Genomic DNA, 21,040 nt, shown 5'->3' with positions numbered 1-21,040 from the left:
AAGGACTCCTCGTTTATACAAACCTGATATCTTTACTACTGAATGACAATGTATTGTTCTCAATGTTGCCCATCTGAGCAGATCAGAAAACCGATCAGCAACAAGAGACAAATGAAAATGTACAAGGAAGTGAGTAACAGGATCTTTCAATCAACCAGTGGATATAACTCTCCACTGATTTAGTTTCAAATCCCTTTAATTTAATATCAACTAACTAATAAGTCTGGACTTTGTTTTTGTTACTAAATGCTGCAGCTCACAAAGCTAACTGCGTGCCAACAATGCCTTGTGTATTTTCAGTGTAACCTTGAGGTACAATTTCAGTTTTGGGGTAATTGGACTGAGACACCTTGTCTTGTACAAAGTTTGTTTGGGATGCACGTGTGTGACATCTGGGGAGGAATTGTACATGGTTACTACAACATTTGCACGCATACTTAACCTTGGTTGTATCTGGCATGCTGCCAAATTGGTACTCCTTGTCTGTCATGGGAAATGATAGTGCTTGACATTGTAGCAAAAGCAGTTAGTGCAGTTTTGCAAACATCATGTATAGTGCCAAAGTCCTCAACCCGGAGGCTTTGAACAGATGTCAGGGGGGAGGGTGTCACCTTACCTTTCCCATATTCCTAAATGGGGCTGGACTCCTGGGATGGAAAAGACCATGCTATAGTACAAGGTTGAGAACCATTGGTTTGATATAAATCATTACTTGCAAGGCTAGCTTCTGCACTGTTGCTATGAACAATGTATTAAATTAAGAATTTGGCAATGTAATTCAATGAAAACACTTTTGAAGGTGAACAGACATGCTTTAGATACTGAATCATTAACAGAATACATTCTGTCTGTTAATACATTATGTAACCAAATCAGAATATTTGAAAATGACTTCCTCTTCTGGGACTAAACCCTGCTCGTTTAACGTATAATCCCATTGACATGAATGAGTCTAGTTGCATGATTAAGGAGAGCAGGGCTTGGCCTTTATTTACTGATCAAGAGCCATAGTTCTGTTATCTCAGCTACATTTAGTGACATTGTTCATGTCCAAAAAGCACGGTTTCGCCTTCTGTTCCAGGAGGAAATCAGAAACCTTAAGAGTTGGCAGGTAAAAGGTTTTTTAAAGTTAATCTTTAAATTGGTGGTCAAAACTTTCATGCAGCACCTGGGTTAGTGTATTATATAATTATATGTAAAAATTATATTTTATGTACAGCACAACATAGTGAATCAAGGTTCTCTAGCCTGTTGCACAAGTCAGACTAGATGACTATAATGGTCCCTTCTGCCCTTAAAATTGATGAATCTATGAAATATCTTGCATACAAGTTACACATGGATACAGCATGTGCATGTAAATGTATTTTTGTCCAAAGTAGTCTATCCCAATCTCTGCTTATTAGGACCAAGTTCGGTTAATGTCAGAAGGCAGGATATTTTTAAAACTTGAATTGCTGCTCTTTTAGTCTCCACAGTGCCTTCAGACCCCGATAATCAGTTTTCAAATCCTGAAAAACTCAAAAGACTGAGCAAGTCAGTACCAGCATTTCTACAGGAAGAGGCAAGTATCTGATTTTAAAAAAATAGTATAAAGAGGAGTAATTTAATGTATTCGTTTTTGGGGCCTTCCAGTTCAGCTTACTTTTGAATCAGTGGTGTGGAGCTGGGGTTTCTTCTCAGTGTAATTTACACTACATGTACACCAGAACTTGAAGAGAGGTGGCCACAAACAGCATGTAGGCAATTCCCTTTTTCAGATATCTCAGCCCAAGTAGCAATGCTCAGTTCCTGGGATGCAACTCTCCATCAAGAACTGATGCTAGTTTGAGCAATTAAGACAGAGCAAACTCTTTTGCTGTTTGCAACAGCTTCCCTTTAACAGTCTCCATCTAACAATACAGTATTTTTTTCAGACTGTACACTGCTCACATGCTAAGAAAGAGAGCTTGTAAGAAGATGTGTAATAGTGCCATCTGGTGAATTCTCCCAAAACAGTACGCTGGGGAGATCAGCTTGGTAGCCTGTCTGAGACTGGGGTTCAGTTAGAAATCTGTCTCAGTCCCTGAATCAGTAGATGCTCAGTGTTGCAGACAGCATGCTCTGCTCTTGTGGGTAAAGCATCCGAGATGAAAGTCCTCTGGCTTCTTAAGAAGCAGTTGTTGATGGGCCCTAGAGTGAACCCTTCGGGCCTCATCTGTGCATGCCAAAAACAACACCTGTAGTTGACAAGGGTTGCCAGCAAGTTAAAGAAGTATGGGCTAGATGAATGGACTATAAGGTGGATAGAAAGCTGGCTAGATCATCGGGCTCAATGGGTAGTGATCAATGGCTCCATGTCTAGTTGGCAGCCGGTATCAAGCGGAGTGCCCCAAGGGTCGGTCCTGGGGCCGGTTTTGTTCAATATCTTCATTAACGATCTGGAAGATGGTGTGGATTGCACCCTCAGCAAGTGTGCAGATGACACTAAACTGGGAGGAGTGGTATATACGCTGGAAGGTAGGGATAGGATACAGAGTGCCCTAGACAAATTAGAGGATTGGGACAAAAGAAATCTGAGGTTCGACAAGGACAAGTGCAGAGTCCTGCACTTAGGACGAAAGAATCCCATGCACTATTACAGAATAGGAATGGAGCAGCTAGGCAGTAGTTCTGCTGAAAAGGACCTAGGGGTTACAGTGGACGAGAAGCTGGATATGAGTCAACAGTGTGCCCTTGTTGCCAAGAAGGCTAATGGCATTTTGGGCTGTATAAGAAGGAGCATTGCCAGCAGATTGAGAGGCGTGATCATTCCACTCTCTCCGGCATTGGTGAGGCCTCATCTGCAGTACTGTGCCCAGTTTTGGGGCCCCACGCTACAAGAAGGATGTGGAAAAATTGGAAAGAGTCCAGAGGAGGGCAACAAAAATTATTAGGGGACTGGAACACATGACTTATGAGGAGACGCTGAGGGAACTGGGATTGTTTAGTCTGCAGAAGAGAAGAATGCGGGGGGATTTGATAGCTGCTTTCACCTACCTGAAAGGGGGTTCCAAACAGGATGGATCCAGACTGTTCTCAGTGGTACCAGATGAAAGAACGAGGAGTAATGGTCTGAAGCTGCAGTGGGGGAGGTTTAGGTTGGATATTAGGAAAAACTTTTTCACTAGGAAGGTGGTGAAGCACTGGAATGGGTTACCTAGGGAGGTGATGGAATCTCCTTCATTAGAGGTTTTTAAGGTCAGGCTTGACAAAGCCCTGGCTGGGATGATTTAGTTGGGGATTGGTCCTGCTTTGAGCTGGGGGTTGGACTAGATGACCTCCTGAGGTCCCTTCCAACCCTGATATTCTATGATTCTATGTTGTCATCTAAAAATACCCGAGCCCTGTCTACACTATAGCTCCAATGCTATCATCACTGGTGGAGTCGCATTAGTGGATGCCAGAACAGCAATGATTTAAGAACACAAATGTCCTAAAAATGAGCACCCACATTGCTACCTGCAGGATCATCTCTCTCCCCATGCCATGCTGCCTCAGTTGCAGTCAGCATGGGGTGCCTGAGCTGGTTCCCTTCACTGTAAAAGAGAGGAGACAGCTGACAGGGTGTTCTGTTTATGGACTCAGTCTGAAATTTGGCCCCACCCCCAGTCCAAAATATCCTGAATTTGGTGACCTTCTAGGCATGCTCCAAAAGCACCTGTTTGATGGGTTTTTTTAATAGGATAGACAGTGTGCTTCTCATAGCAACAAACAGCTGGATGGACAGATGTTTCCACAGGCGTGTGTCTGGCTGAGTAACACCAAACCCAAGTCTTCTGATGTAACTGCTAAAGTATGCTCCAAAAGCCATTTATTTCCTTGTATGTTCCTCTACCATGAACATTCTCCTTTAACTAAACAACTTGTTCAGAGTGGTTAAAGATTTTAGCATTAGAAATTGCGTTATTATTCTGAGCTAATGCATGAGAAAGTGAAACTAATGAGGCTAATTAAACTAATCATTGCACAAAAGGAGTAAAAGTACATTTTAGATCAAGATTTCAACTTGTAACACAGGTAGCAAATTCTAAAATGTGTGGCGTTTCCCTATAACTTTTTTTGTTTTTTAGCACAACTAACTTCCCACATGCAAAGCAGAAGCATGATCTAATTTAAGGAATTAATTGCTTGCACTGCACTACTGTGGAATGTGGCTCCCAATATCCACAGAGCTCCAGTCTTTACAAGTCTGCTTTTTAAAATTAGGACAACTTTTAACTGTGTTCCTTGTGATTTCTAAATGCCCATGCTGGATTCCTTTGTGTGATGTCTTGTAGAGTGATGACAGAGACACTGATACAACATCAGAAAGCAGTTATCATCATGGCAGAATCAAGAAGAGCCCAAGCTCTCTAACCAATCTTAGCGGCTCTTCTGGCATGGCATCCTTGTCTTCTGTATGTAAACCAAAGCTTGTTTTAATGGCACTCTGCTTTTGCTAAACCTTTGTGTCGTTCCCCGTCCTTGGTATCTATTTCTCTCTAGACTTCATCACTATAGTATCAGAGTTTATGTAAAGTTGTCTAATGCTCCATTTTCTTGACCTTAGTATATAAATGTAACAAATTGAACTATTTTTTTTCTTTATTTTCACCAATCAAAGGATTGGTGCCGTTACAAATGCCTTTACTACAACAGATTATCATAGTGGATAGGACCCCCAGACATGGATCAGGACCCCATTGTGCTAGGCGCTGTACAAATACAGATCAAAAAAGCAGTCCCTGCCTCAAGAAGCTTACAATCCAAGTAGAAGAATAGAGGCAACAGATAGATACTGACAGACAAGGGAGTACAAGGAAACCGTGAGACAATAGTAGTCTGCATGATGGGCAGGGGCCTAAACCATTGCCAAGTTTTCTTTGCAGGCATCATGACAAAGGAGAGTTTTGGGGGATCTGAAGGGAGACAATGAGAATAAAAAGCCATCCACCTCTACATCTGGCTTACTCTTCTTCCAATCCACCTAGGGTGAAACTTTCAAAAGTGACTAGGTCACTTAGGTATTCTTGAAAATGTTACCCCTAATCTCTTTTGGGCGTTTATAGAGTACCTGTCACCAGAGTATTGAGGCCCCATTTTCTGTGGGAAAGAAAATATAGAGACACATGGGAATAATATCTGAAGACTCTGATTGGAGTATGCTGTATATATGGTGTGCTCTTTACTTTGTGTCTTGTATATTAGGCAGTAAATAATACTTTGAGCTTCTACATAGCACCTTTCACTTGAGTTTTTGGAGGCTTACAACCATCTTATAATAAAAGCTAGTGAAATGTAAATATTTTTCTCACTGGATGGATTACAACCTTTTTTCAAAGAAAACTGTTTCAAAAGTACATCTAAGTGGAGTACAGTTTGTGTCTTTACGGTCTCTGAATTGAGTGCAGATGAATTTCTTAAATATTTCCCATTCTAATAACATATATGTCTGACCAGAAGCATAGACTAACAGAACATTTTTTTCCCTTTACATGTGTACAGGTGAGCGGAAGTGTAATGAGCATCTACAGTGGAGACTTTGGCAATGTGGATGTTAAAGGCCACATTCAATTTGCCATTGATTATGTAGAACAGCTGAAGGAGCTCCATATTTTTGTTTCCCAGTGTAAAGACTTGGCAATTGCAGATGTTAAGAAACAACATTCAGACCCGTAAGTGTAATTAGGGTTGCACGGTTTTTCCTAACAGAAGTTATTTTTCCATGCACAAGAAGTGCAGGCAGAGCCTTTCAGTCACAATTATCTTTGTCTTCAAAAAAGAAAACAAAAAAAGAGAAAATACGTAAGTGAAGTATGTGCCACCTTGATTCCTTGCACTGAATTGAACGTAAATGGCTGACTGGGTTTGCAGATAGCAGTTCCTAGAGATTTTAAGGCTCGTTTATAGAGAGCATAAAGGTATAACTGTTACACAGATCAGAAATCACATAGGCTGTACATGTGTGTGCATTTACTTCCATAGCAAAGAATGATATAGGAAGCCCAGTTTATTAGGAACTTCAAATTCTATATTTTGATGATCAAATTAATAATCTGCTTGGTAAATTCCCCATTTTGTGCATCCAGATTTAGATTGGCACATCTAAATATGAGATTTGGCTATCCCAGCAAAAAGTCTAGACCAGGGGTCCTCAACGCGGTGCCTGTGGGTGCCATGGCACCCGCCGGGGCATTTTTTTGCGCGCGCAGGACACCCCACTGCCGAAATGCCACTGAGAAGTGTTGCCGTTTCTCGGCGGCATTTTGGCAGCGGCGCTTCTTACTTCTGCCACTTTTCGGCGGTGGCATTTTGGCGGCGGGGTGTCCGGCGCCCGCCAGTGTCTTCTGAAAGGTTGGGGGGACCACTGGTCTAGACATGCCACCTCGGCAAGGGCAGGGGACAAGATGATCCAACAGGTGTCTTCTATCTCTAATTTCTGTGATTCTAAAGAGGGCTTTTACTTTTGATCAATACTGTAGAAACCATTAATGTTCATTCTTAAGGCAATTACTTATCGAAAACTCAGACCTACTGAAATGGTAAGTACTGAATGACTTAGAAATCACTAACTGAAAAGTGTACATTACAACAACTGCATTGCTAACCAAGTTTATCTTCTGTAAAACTTGTATTTCATTTTTGGATTTGTGTATTTGGGGGAGAAAAAAATTTCATGTCTTGCAGCTTTACACAATATCTTGCTGCCCTTATCATTCTGTTTGTTTAAATTTTTAGATATGTAAAGACTTACCTGCTTCCAGAGAAATACAAGCTGGGGAAAAGGAAGACCTCTGTGAAAAAGAAAACATTGAATCCAGTCTTTAATGAAATATTGCGGGTACTTATTTAATATTACTAGGTGTATAGATTGCAAAACACTTTTCAAAGCAAGGCTATTGCTTTCATTTCACAGACAAGGGCAACAGAAGCACAGAGCAAGTCAATGGCAAAAATTTCTTGAGGGCCCAGCCCAACTATAGATACTACTCCATACTATGCCCTTTCTTATTGCACAGTATTGTAGGATGCGGCTGCCCCCAGTGTGCCCCCTTGTGTTCAAGAATGGCCCTACTAGCACTCCCTCCCTCAGTTTCCTTCTCCAAGATGGGTCTCCTTGGCTCTCCGCACACTGGTCCATGCTAGAGATGTAGCTCGACCCTCTGTCCAAATCACAAACGTAACCCCGTCTGGGGTAACAAAAGTCCAACTGAAAGTCCCAATAAACAAAAAGGTTTTCCTGTCCTTTATGGATTCTCTTCAGTGGGCTCTCTAGGCCCTGTTCTCAGCCCTTTTCTGGGCTACCTTTGAGTCTTTCCTCAGCTGCCATATAGAGCACTGGCCTCCAGGCTGGTTCCCTGGGAGTATCTGGCCTCCTGCAGACTCTGGCTCAGGGTCTGCCACAGCAGCTTGTTTGTTCCCTGTGGTTCCAACCCAGCCTGAGCTCTCTGTCCTTCTGTAACTCCCAGTTGTCCATTAAGCTATCACTTGATCTGAATAGGCTGGAAAGCAGCTAACTTATTATGGCACAGGTGGGACCAGACACTCTGTGATACCCAGTGTATCCTTTCCTTTCACTTATACATGTATTTCCTCAACTACATTGGATAGAGTGACTTGGTTTCTGAAAACAGGTATGGAAGGAAGTGTGGTCTGAGCACAGGATGGAGATCAGACACTCCTGAGTTCTGTTCTAAACTCGCCATTGACTTGTGTAACGTCAGCAAGTAGCTTAACTTCTCCATCTGCAAAATGGGGATAATATTTTGCTAGCTCAAAGGAGTGTGGTGAAGTTTAAATAACTGTATGTACAGATATTTTAAGATAGCTGCCCAAGTAGTATTCAGTATGTTTGGATATACTGAATTAGATGTACTGATTTTTCTGTAATTCTTACTAACAAACGTGAGATGAACATGAATTTAAATTGTTTGAACTAAAGTCTCAAATATGTACCGTAGCCATCATTTTCTACATGTCTCTGGTGGACCTAAATGGGCTGTTGAATGGATTTCCCAGTACAACTGGCCTTCTCCTAATCTCAGTCACTCCTGGATTCTTGAGTGTTAATGAAACAGTCCCTTGCATATGTGCTGCTGCACCCCCTGGCTTTAAGTGTTTTTCATTATATACTGGGTTTACAGTTTGGTTCAATGGCTCTCCGCACCTCCACTGTACCAATTGTTCCAGCTCCTCTGCTGCCTTGTTTAAATTGTCATTCTTTTGCTTCTCCCTTCCTGCAGTATAAAATTGACACGGCACTGGTAAAGACCCAGAGACTGAATCTCTCTGTCTGGCACAATGACACCTTTGGGCGCAATAGTTTCCTTGGTGAGGTGGAACTTGATTTGGGAACATGGGACTGGAATGACAAACAGAATAAGCAGATGAATTGGTTCCCACTTAAGCCTAGGGTAAGTTCTTAGGTGTTTGTTGTATGTACAAATGAGATGTGATCTCTATCCAGTCACAGGCTTCTGCCCATCTTTATATCCTCTCATTTTTTCCTGCTTGAGCATTTTTGTTGTGGCTACAGTTATAAAAATGCTTCTTGCAGGCAAGCAGATAAGACATACAATTTTGAGACCTTTCCTTGTGCCAGTGAGTGGCTGGCCAATTGAGGTGCTTTCAGAGAGAAGCAGCTTGTACCCCCAGGAGTCTGACTCTGTTCTCTCAACCAACCTGAGGAGTGGGAATCCCAAATTGAACTTCCAGCCTTTATGGCCTATGTGGCTACATAATATCACTGGAGGCATAGACCATCAATTGCATCCCCTTGCAGATAGTCATTTGTATATACAGGATACATATTAAAACGATGCTACGCTTGATCCAAGGACACGTCTTCCAGAGAACGTTGTACTGGATTAGCTAAAGGCTGTGTGGTTTACAACTTGGTTTACAATGGGCTTAAGTCAATTCTAGCTAAATGTTAAATAAACCACTACTTCTAAATCAAAATGTGTCCACACAGCCTTTTTTGCATTACTTTAACTAAACTGGTTTAAAATTTTCAGCAAGTAAGTGGGTAAGGCCTTAGCCAAAAGCCAAAGAGGTGGCAAGTGGTCTTCTAATTAAAGTAGTTCTACAGGATAGTAACAGGTTTCAGAGTAACAGCCGTGTTAGTCTGTATTCGCAAAAAGAAAAGGAGGACTTGTGGCACCTTAGAGACTAACCAATTTATTTGAGCATAAGCTTTCGTGAGCTACAGCTCACTTCATCGGATGCATCCTATCTGCTTAGAGCCTACCTATTTTTGAAAGTTGCTTTGGTATTTTAGTCTGTATGTTACTTTTTACAGTGCTCAAGAGTGTACTAGGTGCTTCCCAATGCACATAAGAAAAGGCTACTGCTCCAAAGAGCATATGTTCTAATTTTAGACATGACCCAGTGAAGGGTAGGAGGGCAGCAAAACTGTGGAGAAATCTCTTTTGAGAATGAGCTACAATCATAGGTCTTTATCAGTACTTTAGCAAAAGAGGCACCTATCTACATCTGAAGGCGCATTCCAGGGGTTAAACTCCTCCCATAAACTCTCTTGTTTGCCTGCAAACTGAGGAAGATCTAAAGGTAAGAATGCAAGAAAATCTTCAGTTGGCAAAAGAGAAATTTTGCTTCACGTCATAATTCAGTAAAACCTATCACTCCTGTAGAAAACTTTTGCAGAGCAATTTGTACATGTAAGCTATAATGGCTACCCATGTGTGAAGTAGAATTTCTAATAAATATCAAAGCAGAATTTCCTGCTTGCTGGCATTGCCTCATTATAAGTGAGACACACAAGGAATGCTATAAAAAGGGGTATTGTGTTACACCAGAATGTGGCCTGAGTTTTTTGTTTTAATTTTCAGACTCCAGCAGCAGCTCTTGAACTAGAAAACAGAGGAGAGATTAAACTAGCCCTTCAGTATGTTCCGCAGCCTGTCGGGGGTATGTGCTCATTCTTTATTTTTTTGTTTGCTTGGCTGGTTTTTTTAGTTTTGATAGCCTCTTGGGAATATATTTCACAAAGTTCAACTACCTTTTTTGTAAAAAGTAGACATTTTTCTATAGAATCAAGCTAACCTGACCATGAACTCACTTCAGGACCATGACTTATTCAGTGTTTTTTTTATTAAGGAAGCAAAGACGTTCTTGTTATATAAATCTATGTAGTAAGATTCCAAGATTGTCACTCCAAAATCTAGAATGCCTGAATCAGAATGAAGTGATGGAAACCGCTGTAAGCAGGGTTGAGAGCTCTTTTTGTTTTACAATATCATCAGGCTCAGTCATCACTAGGATTCCGTCTGTTACCATTCAGTTTAAGTTCTCAGCTATTTTCAGCTTTTTTTTATACACATGACATTAGGAATTACACCTGGATGACAGCATGGGCTTTTAGCAACTAGCTGGATTACATACCTAATAGAGCAAAAGGAATGAGATCCTGCTTCGCCACTAGTTACTATAGTGGTCATTAACAGTCACGCAAACACCCGCATGCTAAGCAAACAGTAGCAGGTCACTGAGCTCAGAAGGCAGCGGATGTGGGAAAGAACAAGAATTCCTTAGTACCTAGTTTATAATAGTGACGATGATCTGAGTCAGTTATCTGACAATTAATAATTGGCTGGGATGGGCTGGCAGTGAAGCAAAGGACTTTTAATTTAACAAGTTGGCCAATAAGGAACAAATTCACTCCTTCCTGTCAGCAGCTTCAGTAGCTGAGCTGGGCATGATGGAGGCATTTGGGAAGTAAGAAGAAGAGTAGACGAATCCTCTCAAGATCAAATCAGCAACCATTTAGATGCTTTGGCAATGTGCACTTAAATCTGATTTTTGGGTGCTCATTAAGTATTAGTTCACGCCAGCTGCATGCAGGTAAAGCTGGCCCCAGCTGTGCCACTGTGTATGCAAAATAAGCAAATTGTGCACCTATTTACTATTTCCCAGTGCCTGCCTACAAAAGAGAGGGAAATATTAGAGGACAGGAGTTACCTCACCCACCATTGAAATTTTGCCATTTCTGAGGAGGAATGTGGCACAGTATAACAACATGAGGATTTGGGACAGGAAGTCTAGGATAACCTCATCCTATTGAAACGGGAATGCACCTGCCCTTCTTCTGTCTGCTTTCCTTGGGATTTGTTTGGCATACATATCATACAAATGCAATGATGGAGACATGCCTTTGTTTGGTATGATGGCTGTGAATTTATTTCCTCCCAAATTTGTACAGTCACCTTCTCTGGCTACTTCCCTCCTTTTGCCTCTCACATTTAATTTCTAAAGGGAGTGAATGTTGCTTTCCTATTTGTCTCTTCCAAAGGTAACAAGACCCCGTCCACTGGAGAGGTCCACATCTGGGTGAAGGAATGCAACGACCTCCCTCTCCTGAGGGGCAACAAGCTCAACTCTTTTGTTAAATGGTAACCACAATAGCAGGATGAATAAAATTATGCTAATTAATCCTCCCTTAATTCGTGAGAGTGAGAGACTTCCCAGATGCTGCCTTGCAAGATGCCCTGTGAGGCTGATGCATTTCACCCACCCATCGGACACAATGTATATGGCGAGTTCCAACCTTGCACTTTATGCCCTGACTTCCTGGTTGATTGACTGGCTAGTGAAAACTGACTACCATTCCCATCAACCCCCAGGGGCTAACTTAAGAGCAACTAGCTTTATTTATTGTGCATTTTAAACAAACCAGGTTGGGATGGGAGGATGGATGTCTGTCTTGGAGGGAAGCCATGCAGTAGGTGGAAAAGGGGGGAAAACTGTCCTGTCTTCTCTCCCTTCCTCCTGGCAAGGGATTATAACACCATAGGGAGGGCATTAGAGACAAGTGGCTGGGGAATCTCTGGCAGCAGCAAGACAAGCAGGGCACTCACTGGCTGGAAACCAATAACTGAATTCTCCTAAGCCTCCTCCCTGCCCCATCCACCTATCTCTTCCATCTTTGGAGGTGTGGGGGTGATTAGCCCTGCCAGCCCTGACCTCAGGTTCTCTGAAGAGGGTGGGCACATGTTTCCTCTTCCCCCCAAGTCTCAGAGCCCATAGTATATTAATGAGAATGTTAACCTGTAGATATATTATTCGTATAAAAGAGAATGTTAATGTAGCCCTCAATGTTTTAATATGATCTGACAGTATTTTCTTATTCCAAAGTACCATCCTTCCAGATACTAGTAGGAAAAGCCGCCAGAAAACAAGAGCAGTGGCGAAAACTACAAACCCGGTGTTCAACCACACCATGGTTTACGATGGCTTTAGAACTGATGATTTGAAAGAAGCATGTGTAGAACTTACAGTCTGGGACCACCACAAACTAGCCAATCACTTTCTGGGAGGTCTCAGGATAGGAATGGGAACAGGTACTGATCATTTATTAAATTAATCCTTAACTTGCAAAATACAACCTGGATCTCCATTTACTTGTCTAGCCTCTCCATTTTTTCCCCTCCGTGAGCAAAATATCACTGACCAACTTGCTGGCATTAGGCTTCATTTAGAAAGTCACCTTTCATGCAGCAGGGATCCCGAAATATAGTACACAAATAGGGTCATGTTAAGGGGTACAGGCAAGTTAGAGAAGATCTCAGATTAGATTAGAAATTGTGTCTCTTTCCATAAATGTACATAGCACTTTACACGTGTATACACACTCTGAACCAAAAAACTTGCTATCAATTTATGAACTGATTCAGACACGCAACCATGATGTGAAGATGCCAGTGCGGGGAGGAGGGATTTATGGAAGAAGGGGGTTTAAAGAAGGGAATTGAGGAAGAGAACGGGTGCATATGGGAGAAATGTGAAGTGTCTTTCGGCAGAAGGGGCAACGTCAGAGTGAAGTTTGGTGGACAGAAAATGATGGAGATTGGTAAAAATGGAGGTGGTGAAAGAAGGAAATAAAAATGTAGATACATGTTGAGGCAGGCTTGGAGGGGGCCTGGAATATGGGGTTTGTAGATGCTGAATATGAGGCAGTATAAAAAACAGGAAGTCAGAGAAGGGACTCAGAGGAGTGATGTGACCAGAGCAGCAAAAGAAGAAAGAGGAATTTAGCATACAATAAATGTAAAGCAGAAAACCCCAATTTCTGAGGTGTTTCTTTCATTCTTTTCTTGTGTGCACCCCTTGGCCATTAGCATGGTAGATTTTTTTTTCCCCCCTGTGGAAACCCAGTTAAGTGAGATCTTATAAAGGTTATTGCTAAATCTTTCTAAGTTTTCAAAAATACATTTATTTTCCTTGAGGTGTACCCCATTTGGTAAATCTATCTTTGAACATTAATACTATGGCTAGATAATCTTGAAATTATTAGTGACACATGCTAAGATAGGAATAATCAAATCAAACATTGCAGAATCATGAAGTAAATTGCCATCATCTACATCCATATATAACATATAACATGCACCATGAGCTAGGTACATTGTGGCACGGCTTACCATCCTCTGAATTACTTTGTATTTGGTTCTCACAGAAGCCAGATTGGATGGGACTAAAGGTCTGATCTAGTATGGCAAATAGTGTGCCTATGGCAACTGAAGTATGATGTTCAGAATATAAATTAAAAGAAGGACAACTGGAGCACATGTGAAAAACTCCAGTCTAAAAATAAGATCTGTAGTAACACTAAACTTGAGTAAATACTTAATTCCCAATGCTCCTATGTCATGCCTACTAAAGTTAACTGAAAGTTATGTCTGGAAGTCTTGGTGTTTTTAAAATTGCGGGGCAGCTAGACACTAAGGCAGTAAGCTCAACATCAATGTGTGATAAATAAGTATAGCTGTACATGCTTCTGGTGTTGAGAATAGACCCTTTCATTAGAGGTGTGTGAAGTGATCGATTTTGCTAAAATCAATGTGTTCCCAAATACTCAAGGTTTTGTTTCAAGGAGAAATTTGGCCGCCTTTCTTGATAGTAAAAATTGTGTGTGTTGAAAATAAACAACATTTTAAAAAATAAAATATGAATGTTCCCCAAGTAAAAGTGAACTTGATTCTCCCCCCCACCCCCAGCCCCGATACTCTTTTTCACTTTCATAGTGAAACCATCTTACAGCAAAATGATAATTCAGCCTGTGGACAAGAAATGTCGTCTTTCCCCAAACTGAAGACAACAAGTAAAAAGTATTTAAAGTCTCTCTAGCAAGCTCAAGGAAAAGTGACTTCTCCCAGAGAAGAGAACTTCTTAGCACATTAGGATTATAATAGTCAAAAGCAAATTTAAAAATAAACATAAATTGAGGTCACAAATTTCAAACTTGGCTCCTGAAATTGAGCAGCTAATCTAACATTTTGACAGGTTTCAGAGTAACAGCCATGTTAGTCTGTATTCGCAAAAAGAAAAGGAGTACTTGTGGCACCTTAGAGACTAACCAAGTGAGCTGTAGCTCAGAAAAGCTCATGCTCAAATAAATTGGTTAGTCTCTAAGGTGCCACAAGTACTCCTTTTCTTCTAACATTTTGGTATCTGAATCAGTGATCTGATGCAAATTTTTTTTCCTCCCAGGAGGTACTGAGCAAGCACAGCTTCTGTCAATGGGAAAATAAGGCCACTGATTTAGATGCTGACCTTTAGGAACCAAAGTTGGAAAATCAAAATCTTGACTGACTGACTTTCTTATTTACTAGGGATCCTGACAAGATGAGCTAATAAATAGCAATCAAGAATAATCAAACACATGAGAATACTGAGATATTATGTAGTTCCTATGTAGGCACAACTCCCATTAATTGGGTTTGATGGGAGTTGTACATGTATAGAAAATGCAGAATCACACCATGAAAATTGTCAGCTAACTCTGTAGGGTAGGTCTAAAGCTTTCAGAATCAGGGGGAAATTGCTGATTTTTGCTCATGTGTGGAGATTTGCCCTAGAATCTACTCTTAACTGTGGTGGCAGGTTTTTAAAAAGTACATAATGTTTTCTTATGTTTTTCCAAGGCAAAAGCTATGGTACTGCAGTGGACTGGATGGACTCCACTTTAGATGAAACCACCCTATGGGAGAGAATGATAAGCTTGCCAAACAAATGGGTAGAAGATACCCTACCACTCAGGATGCTAATGGTAGCAAAGCTGACAAAATAAGATGACTTTCTAATTGCTAGTGTCCAAAATATTTACTTGTTGGATCTTGGGAGGGGAAGGAAATAATAAAATGAGGAACTTGGAGGAATTCTATAAAAGTGTGTATACTACAGTAGATCTGTAGACAGCCTCTGTTCTGTTGTTTTATTTTGTGCTGCTAAACGTTACTACATAATGCAAATTAAACTTTTCTGCTTTCAGACTATTTTTTTAAACTAAAGGCCTTTTACTTCTTGCTCACTGAAAACGAATTAAATAAAGAGTATACTATTGAAATTCAGTGGCCCAATTATAAGGGGTGTGTTGTGTGTGTGGTCACCTGGAATAGTCAGAATGTTGGTGATTCGCTAAATAATGGTCCCCAAAAAGCAACAACTTTGTCTATTTCCCAGGGTCTTTTGTGTGTTATTTTAAATGAGCTGACAATAGGTCGCTATATTCATATTCACTGTGTGTTTGCAGCTTAATTTTAATGGCATGTTCAAGTCTCTCTGGTGGTTTCACCCTTTGCTAGAGTTCATGACGGGGAACTCCATCTCTAGTTTTAAATTCTCAGAGCTTGGGAGGGCTTTATCTATTGATATAAGCATTCTATGAAGAGTGATGATATTGAGCTCAATCCTACAAGGTGCTGAATTTCCGCACGTTCAGGATCAGGGCCATAAAGAGGGTTGACTGTATATGTAGTACATACACGAGTGGTTTTGTTAGCTTATTTCTAAAGTATGGATTCTGTATGGAAGCAATGAAGTCGAATTTACTGTATTTAAATGTTGCTCTGAAGGATCTTTTCATCCATTAAGTTGCTCGTTTTATTCTTGATGGATAAATTGGATATTTATTTTAAGCATATACAATATCTGTACCCAAGTTTGTTGTTGGATTGCTCTTTTGGGTGTGTCAAGACTTTTGTATGCACTTTGGTGCCACCGCTACAACATAGCAGGAATTGGGTAGTTCTTTAAAGAACCTACACTGTACAAAATAGCAAGCAAATTTCAATCCTATAGCATTGTATGTAACTAAAAGTTTGAATGTAAAAAACATAGAAATGTATTATTACACTGTTTATCTAAAAGCAGCCTATTAAAGCTACAGTTGTGTTCAGAGAAGTAAATGCTCAATTAAAATACACATCTGATCAATTATACTAGATTTGCATTTCATATATCTGTCAATTTTTCATATTGCATTATTGAAAGTCAGTCGTCAAAATAAATGCATATGTTACACTTGTGTATTTATTTATTGCAACTACTGTAGGTCTAGAATGGTAATGCATCCTATATTTTATTAAATTGTAAATATGAATCAAGGGAGGGTGAAATTTTGAGATTTTCAAAAGTCACTAAAGGAGTTAAGTACCCAATTTCCATTCACTTTCAATAGAAATTGAGTACCTAACAACATTAGGCATTTTGGGTGAAATTTTTCAAAAGCACCCATGTAGGGTCATGGTAGGAAGTAGTGCAACCAACTTTGAAATCTGGATATTTATGAAGCTTAGAGGTACGATAAGTGCCTGTTGTATCTTTTTATATATTAAAAAAACATTCTGAACTGAGGAGTGTATGTACAGAATTAAATTTTTTTGTGTTCACACTACATTCTGATTCGTTTGACATGAGGAGGTGCATATTTTTATAAAGGACTTTAGCTGCACTTGCAAAACTGGATTTTTGTGTGCAGGATCTTTAACTTTCCACTGGCTAATTTACAAATATATAAGTGCATATTTTGTCTGTACAACTGGGGGCTTGTCTATATGATGCGTTAGTGCGCACCAGCATGTTGTGCATGAGCTATCTGTGTGATCCCTGCTGGTGCATGCTAAAAATTCCCTGATGTACAGTGGTGTAGCATTGTTTGAAACAGCGCTATGTCTGTGCACACTAGGGAAACTGTAGTGTGAGCCAATAGAGTCCACACAAGTTAGTGTGGGACAGGCTTGTAAACACTAGAATTTACACCTCTGTTGGGGCACACTAATGCACCACGTAGACAAGCCCTTTAATAATTGTTTTTGTTTAAAAATAGTTTCAGGAGTTTATAGACTGTAGGATTGGAACAGGGCATTTTTGGACTGAAACTCTTCAGGCAGGGAGTCATGTAATAATTTTTTGTACAGTACAGACATCTTTGGAAGTGCTCAAATTAGGATAACCAAACTAAAATATCTAGCCCATGACAGTGCAAGCCTTTGATAATTAGAATAGTAATCAGATATCCCATTTTTCCTTAATCATTCTTGGTATTGGTACTAAGAGCATCATGCAGCTACCTCAAAAGCCAGTGCTCACTCAAAGTACATCATCATAATTTTATTTTAGATTTAAATTTTTAAAAACCACACCCATACAGAAGCTTTCCATGCCCAAATAATTAATTGCACTTGCAATCTCCTGGCTATCCAAGTTAATTTATACAGGATTATTTAATGCTGCTGAACAGCCAATAAACCAAAGGAACAAAACAGACTCTCTTGCCCTCGTCAGGAACACAGCCTCAAACTTCCCCCAAAATCTTGGCAAATACATTGCTTTTGTAGCATGTCCAGAAGATTAAGTGCTTTTCCAAACCAGCACGTTGGGCTTTTTTCCACTGAGGCAAAAATGAGTCCCCATATCAAATGTGCCACCTTCAAGCCTACAGTGAACTATGCAAGGTCAACTGAGCCAGTCGCAACAGTAGCCTTAAAAAATATAGCAGTGCTCAGTAGTGCAGTGTTAGACGACTGTATTGGTATCTTCATGAAAGCCCTGATTCACAGCCTGTTGATTTCAGTTGACTTTGGCTCAGCTCCTAAAAGCTATTACTTTCCTATCTTTTAACAGCTAAGTTTACTAAGCTTTAGTGTTGTTTTACTGCGTAACATAACATAAAAGGGAAATGCACTGGCTTCCCCTCAAAGCTTTTTCAGTGGACTATACTGCAGTGCAAAGAAATGCAACAAATCAAATGCCAAAGAAATTGAATTGCCTTGGGAAAACATATGACAGTAAAATGGTATATGGCTTTATTTACAAAACTGGAGCCTTAAGATTCCCGGTCCGGAAAACTGGCTTTTTCCTTTTAAATTGTTTTAACAGGAGCTTAGTATTAAGCAATGCACTTACCCTGCAGCCAGGAAGAATTTTAACACTCGAGCAATGTTATGGTGAAAAGAGCTAATATTTTTAAAACTGTATTTAACAAACGTATTTATTGGTAATAGTCCTTTGAAAATGTTTCACCTAACTAATATGGACTTTTTACCACTGTGTGTGCAAACAACCCTACACTAAAGCACTATGTGCCTCTGACTAACTGACTGACTACTAACATTTGCTCTGACAGAAAAAAGCCTAGAGGAATTTGTTTTTGATAGCCAGGGCTCAGCTGTCAAGACAAAAGACTTCAGGAAGCCAACTTCCTCGTTTGTTTTGCTTGGGTATGTCTCCACTGCAGCTGAGAGTGAGTGGGTAGCCAGCCTTGCACTGGCTTGGACTGAGCTAGCACGCTAAAAATAGCAGTGACACCATGGTGGCAGCAGCAGAGACTTGGGCTAACTACCCAAGGTTGGATCCAGGGGGTCAGGTGGGTCTGAGCTTGGGTGCCTACCCCAAGCCTCCACCTGTGCCACAGCATCCACACAGCTGTTTTAACGGTGCTAGCTTGGGCTGAGCTAGTGCGAGTTTGTCTATCCAGGCTGGAAGACTCTCTCCCAGCTGCAGCAGAAACCTACCCTGTCACCTTGCAGTCAAAGGGAAGAAGGCCTCCAAGTCATCCGTAGCATGTAGTTGAGACATGATATTGGAAGGCAAAAGACAACCTTCGAGGAAAGTACATGCCACTGAGTCAATAGCTGTCGTGAACTAAACTCCAATTACCCTTTATGAAGGAGCCCATAAGCCGTAAGCAGTTCTGTGTCCCTCACTTTTTAAGATAATACACACCTGAGGTCTGTTCTTCCAATGAAGCTTACGTCTGGCAAACCTGTCACAAGCAGTAGTACATCAGCAATTCTAATGAGTCTAAAGTGCCGACTCTACTTTATTTTAAAAGCATTGCTGTCAAGGCCGATTCCCTGCTCTGGCACTGTGAGTGCAGAAGGTGGGGGCTCCCAAGGATTCTAAAAAGGAATACTGGCCACTCCAGGCAGGTATCAAACTCTCCAAGTTACAGCTTCTCTCTGACTTTGGATGGGTTGATGCTGCCACCACCCAAGTGCAAAACCCCTTTGAGGACCCCAGAAGGTGCTCTTAGAATCATACCCCTTCCTGTGGGGTACCCTAAAGCCCTTTCACTCCCCACCCCACTGGGGAAGAGCTGAGAAAGAAAACAAAGGAAATCAGCTGTTGCCACAAGCTAATTAAACAATATGCACAAACATCTTAGTACACAAAATCCAATCATGTTCTTAAAAAAGGTAAGTTTTATTAAAAACAAAAAAAGAAAATACATTGGAAACTCAGACTATTGCTAGATTTAAAAAACCCACTTACAAAAATTCAGCATCAAGAATACCCTTCTTGAGGTCCATCTCAAAGGTTACAAGCAAAACAAAAGCAGTTGGGGTTAGCACAGAGGAGTCCACAAGCCATAAAGAAATAAAAATAAATAAATCTACTTGTGTCTTCCTGGACATTTCCTGAGCTACTTACATATTGAGGGGGTTTCAAGTGAGTAGTTTCTAGGTATGATTTAGATGATTTTTCATACCTGGCCCCAAGCTTCTTACAGCATAGTTCCAGACCTGTCTCTGCTTCTCCCCGAGAACAACACACACAGAGAAAGGGGAAGTTTTTTTCCCAATTTTAAAAAAGTCCTAGCCTTCCCATTAGCTCTTTTGGTCAGGTGCCCACTTCCTTTCTTTTACCTATGCAGGGAGATTTTTTAACCCTATACAGGTAAAGCAAGTAGAGAACAGCTACTAAGAGGGATTTTAGAGCTAACTGGCTGGCTGGATCCATAAAAGGGAGCTACTCCCCCTCTCTTCCCCTTCATTTATCACAATTGCATATAATCCTCCCACCTGGAAATACATTTCCCACACGTATGACTAGCCTTGACATAACTTTACCTCCCTGTTCCAAAATCAGTATTGTCAGACATGAATAAAGTAGAAGAAAGAACATTTTCCCCTTGCCTACATACTCTGGCTTCTGCCTATCTTTCTGTTCTCACTTCTTTTTGTTGCCATCTTTGCTGCACAGAAGCCACCTAACAGCCTCCATCACATAGCTTTCCCACTCTCATTCAGGCTTCTGTCCATTCTGCCCTATAGGCAGCATGTGCTCCCCTCTGTTCTAGCCCATCAAATCCCACCTAAAAATGCACTTAATTTGCCAGGGAAACCTATTTAAGAACATAAGAATGGCCATACTGGGTCAGACCAAAGGTCCATTTAGCCCAGTATCCTGTCTTCTGACACCGGCCAATGCCAGGTGCCCCAGAGGGAATGAACAGGTAATCAAGTGATCCATTCCCAGCTTCTATAAACCTGAGCCTGCTCACCCACCCACACCAACCCTCTTACCCTACTGAAAAAGCTATAATCTATGTGCCCAGCCTCTCTGTCAATTGCACATACAGTACATACACTTTCCTCCCACACACACATTAGTGGAGCCAATAAGACATATGCATGACCTCTCTCTCTCTCCAAGTACATTGCTCTTGCTGTTTGCTCTTCTCTTTCACCTCATGCCTAGATCCTTCATTGCTCTTTGGGGCAAGGTCCATATCTCATTATCTTCAGCATGGAGACAGTTATGAAGACAAGGCCCCTCCACTGAACTTTACAGCCTGACAATGTGACTTCTCCAGCTCTTTGTGAGTTCAGGCCTGCAGTTCATTTCAATATTTCCTCTTTTGGAATATCCCGTTCTTGTTACAGGATCTTTTAAAAAGTACGTTAGTGGCGCTTGTTTGCTATGAAGCACTCGCAGCTATTTCAAAGTTGGCCTGACT

General features: G+C 40.9%; 1 protein-coding gene across 2 annotated transcripts in view; it reads left to right on the top strand.

The window, feature by feature from the left end:
• Window positions 1-16,222, top strand: part of SYTL2 (synaptotagmin like 2) — an 82,716-nt gene extending 66,494 nt beyond the window's left edge. Inside the window, exons 11-20 of one of the 2 annotated variants that reach the window (XM_084621516.1) lie at window positions 82-129; window positions 1,470-1,564; window positions 4,299-4,418; window positions 5,506-5,675; window positions 6,739-6,841; window positions 8,244-8,414; window positions 9,852-9,930; window positions 11,312-11,411; window positions 12,154-12,359; window positions 14,943-16,222. In XM_084621516.1, coding sequence (XP_084477642.1) covers window positions 82-129; window positions 1,470-1,564; window positions 4,299-4,418; window positions 5,506-5,675; window positions 6,739-6,841; window positions 8,244-8,414; window positions 9,852-9,930; window positions 11,312-11,411; window positions 12,154-12,359; window positions 14,943-15,088 — 1,238 coding nt within the window. In that variant the 3' untranslated portion in view covers window positions 15,089-16,222. The remainder of the gene's footprint in view (window positions 1-81; window positions 130-1,469; window positions 1,565-4,298; window positions 4,419-5,505; window positions 5,676-6,738; window positions 6,842-8,243; window positions 8,415-9,851; window positions 9,931-11,311; window positions 11,412-12,153; window positions 12,360-14,942) is intronic. The other variant, XM_084621517.1, reaches the window with a different exon arrangement.
• The last annotated feature ends 4,818 nt before the right edge of the window (window positions 16,223-21,040 follow it).

Source organism: Lepidochelys olivacea, assembly GCF_965140295.1.
Source record: "Lepidochelys olivacea isolate rLepOli2 genome assembly, chromosome: 1".
NCBI lineage: Eukaryota > Metazoa > Chordata > Testudines > Cheloniidae > Lepidochelys > Lepidochelys olivacea.
Note: the sequence above shows the minus strand (reverse complement) of the source record. Positions and strands in the feature narration are given on the sequence as shown.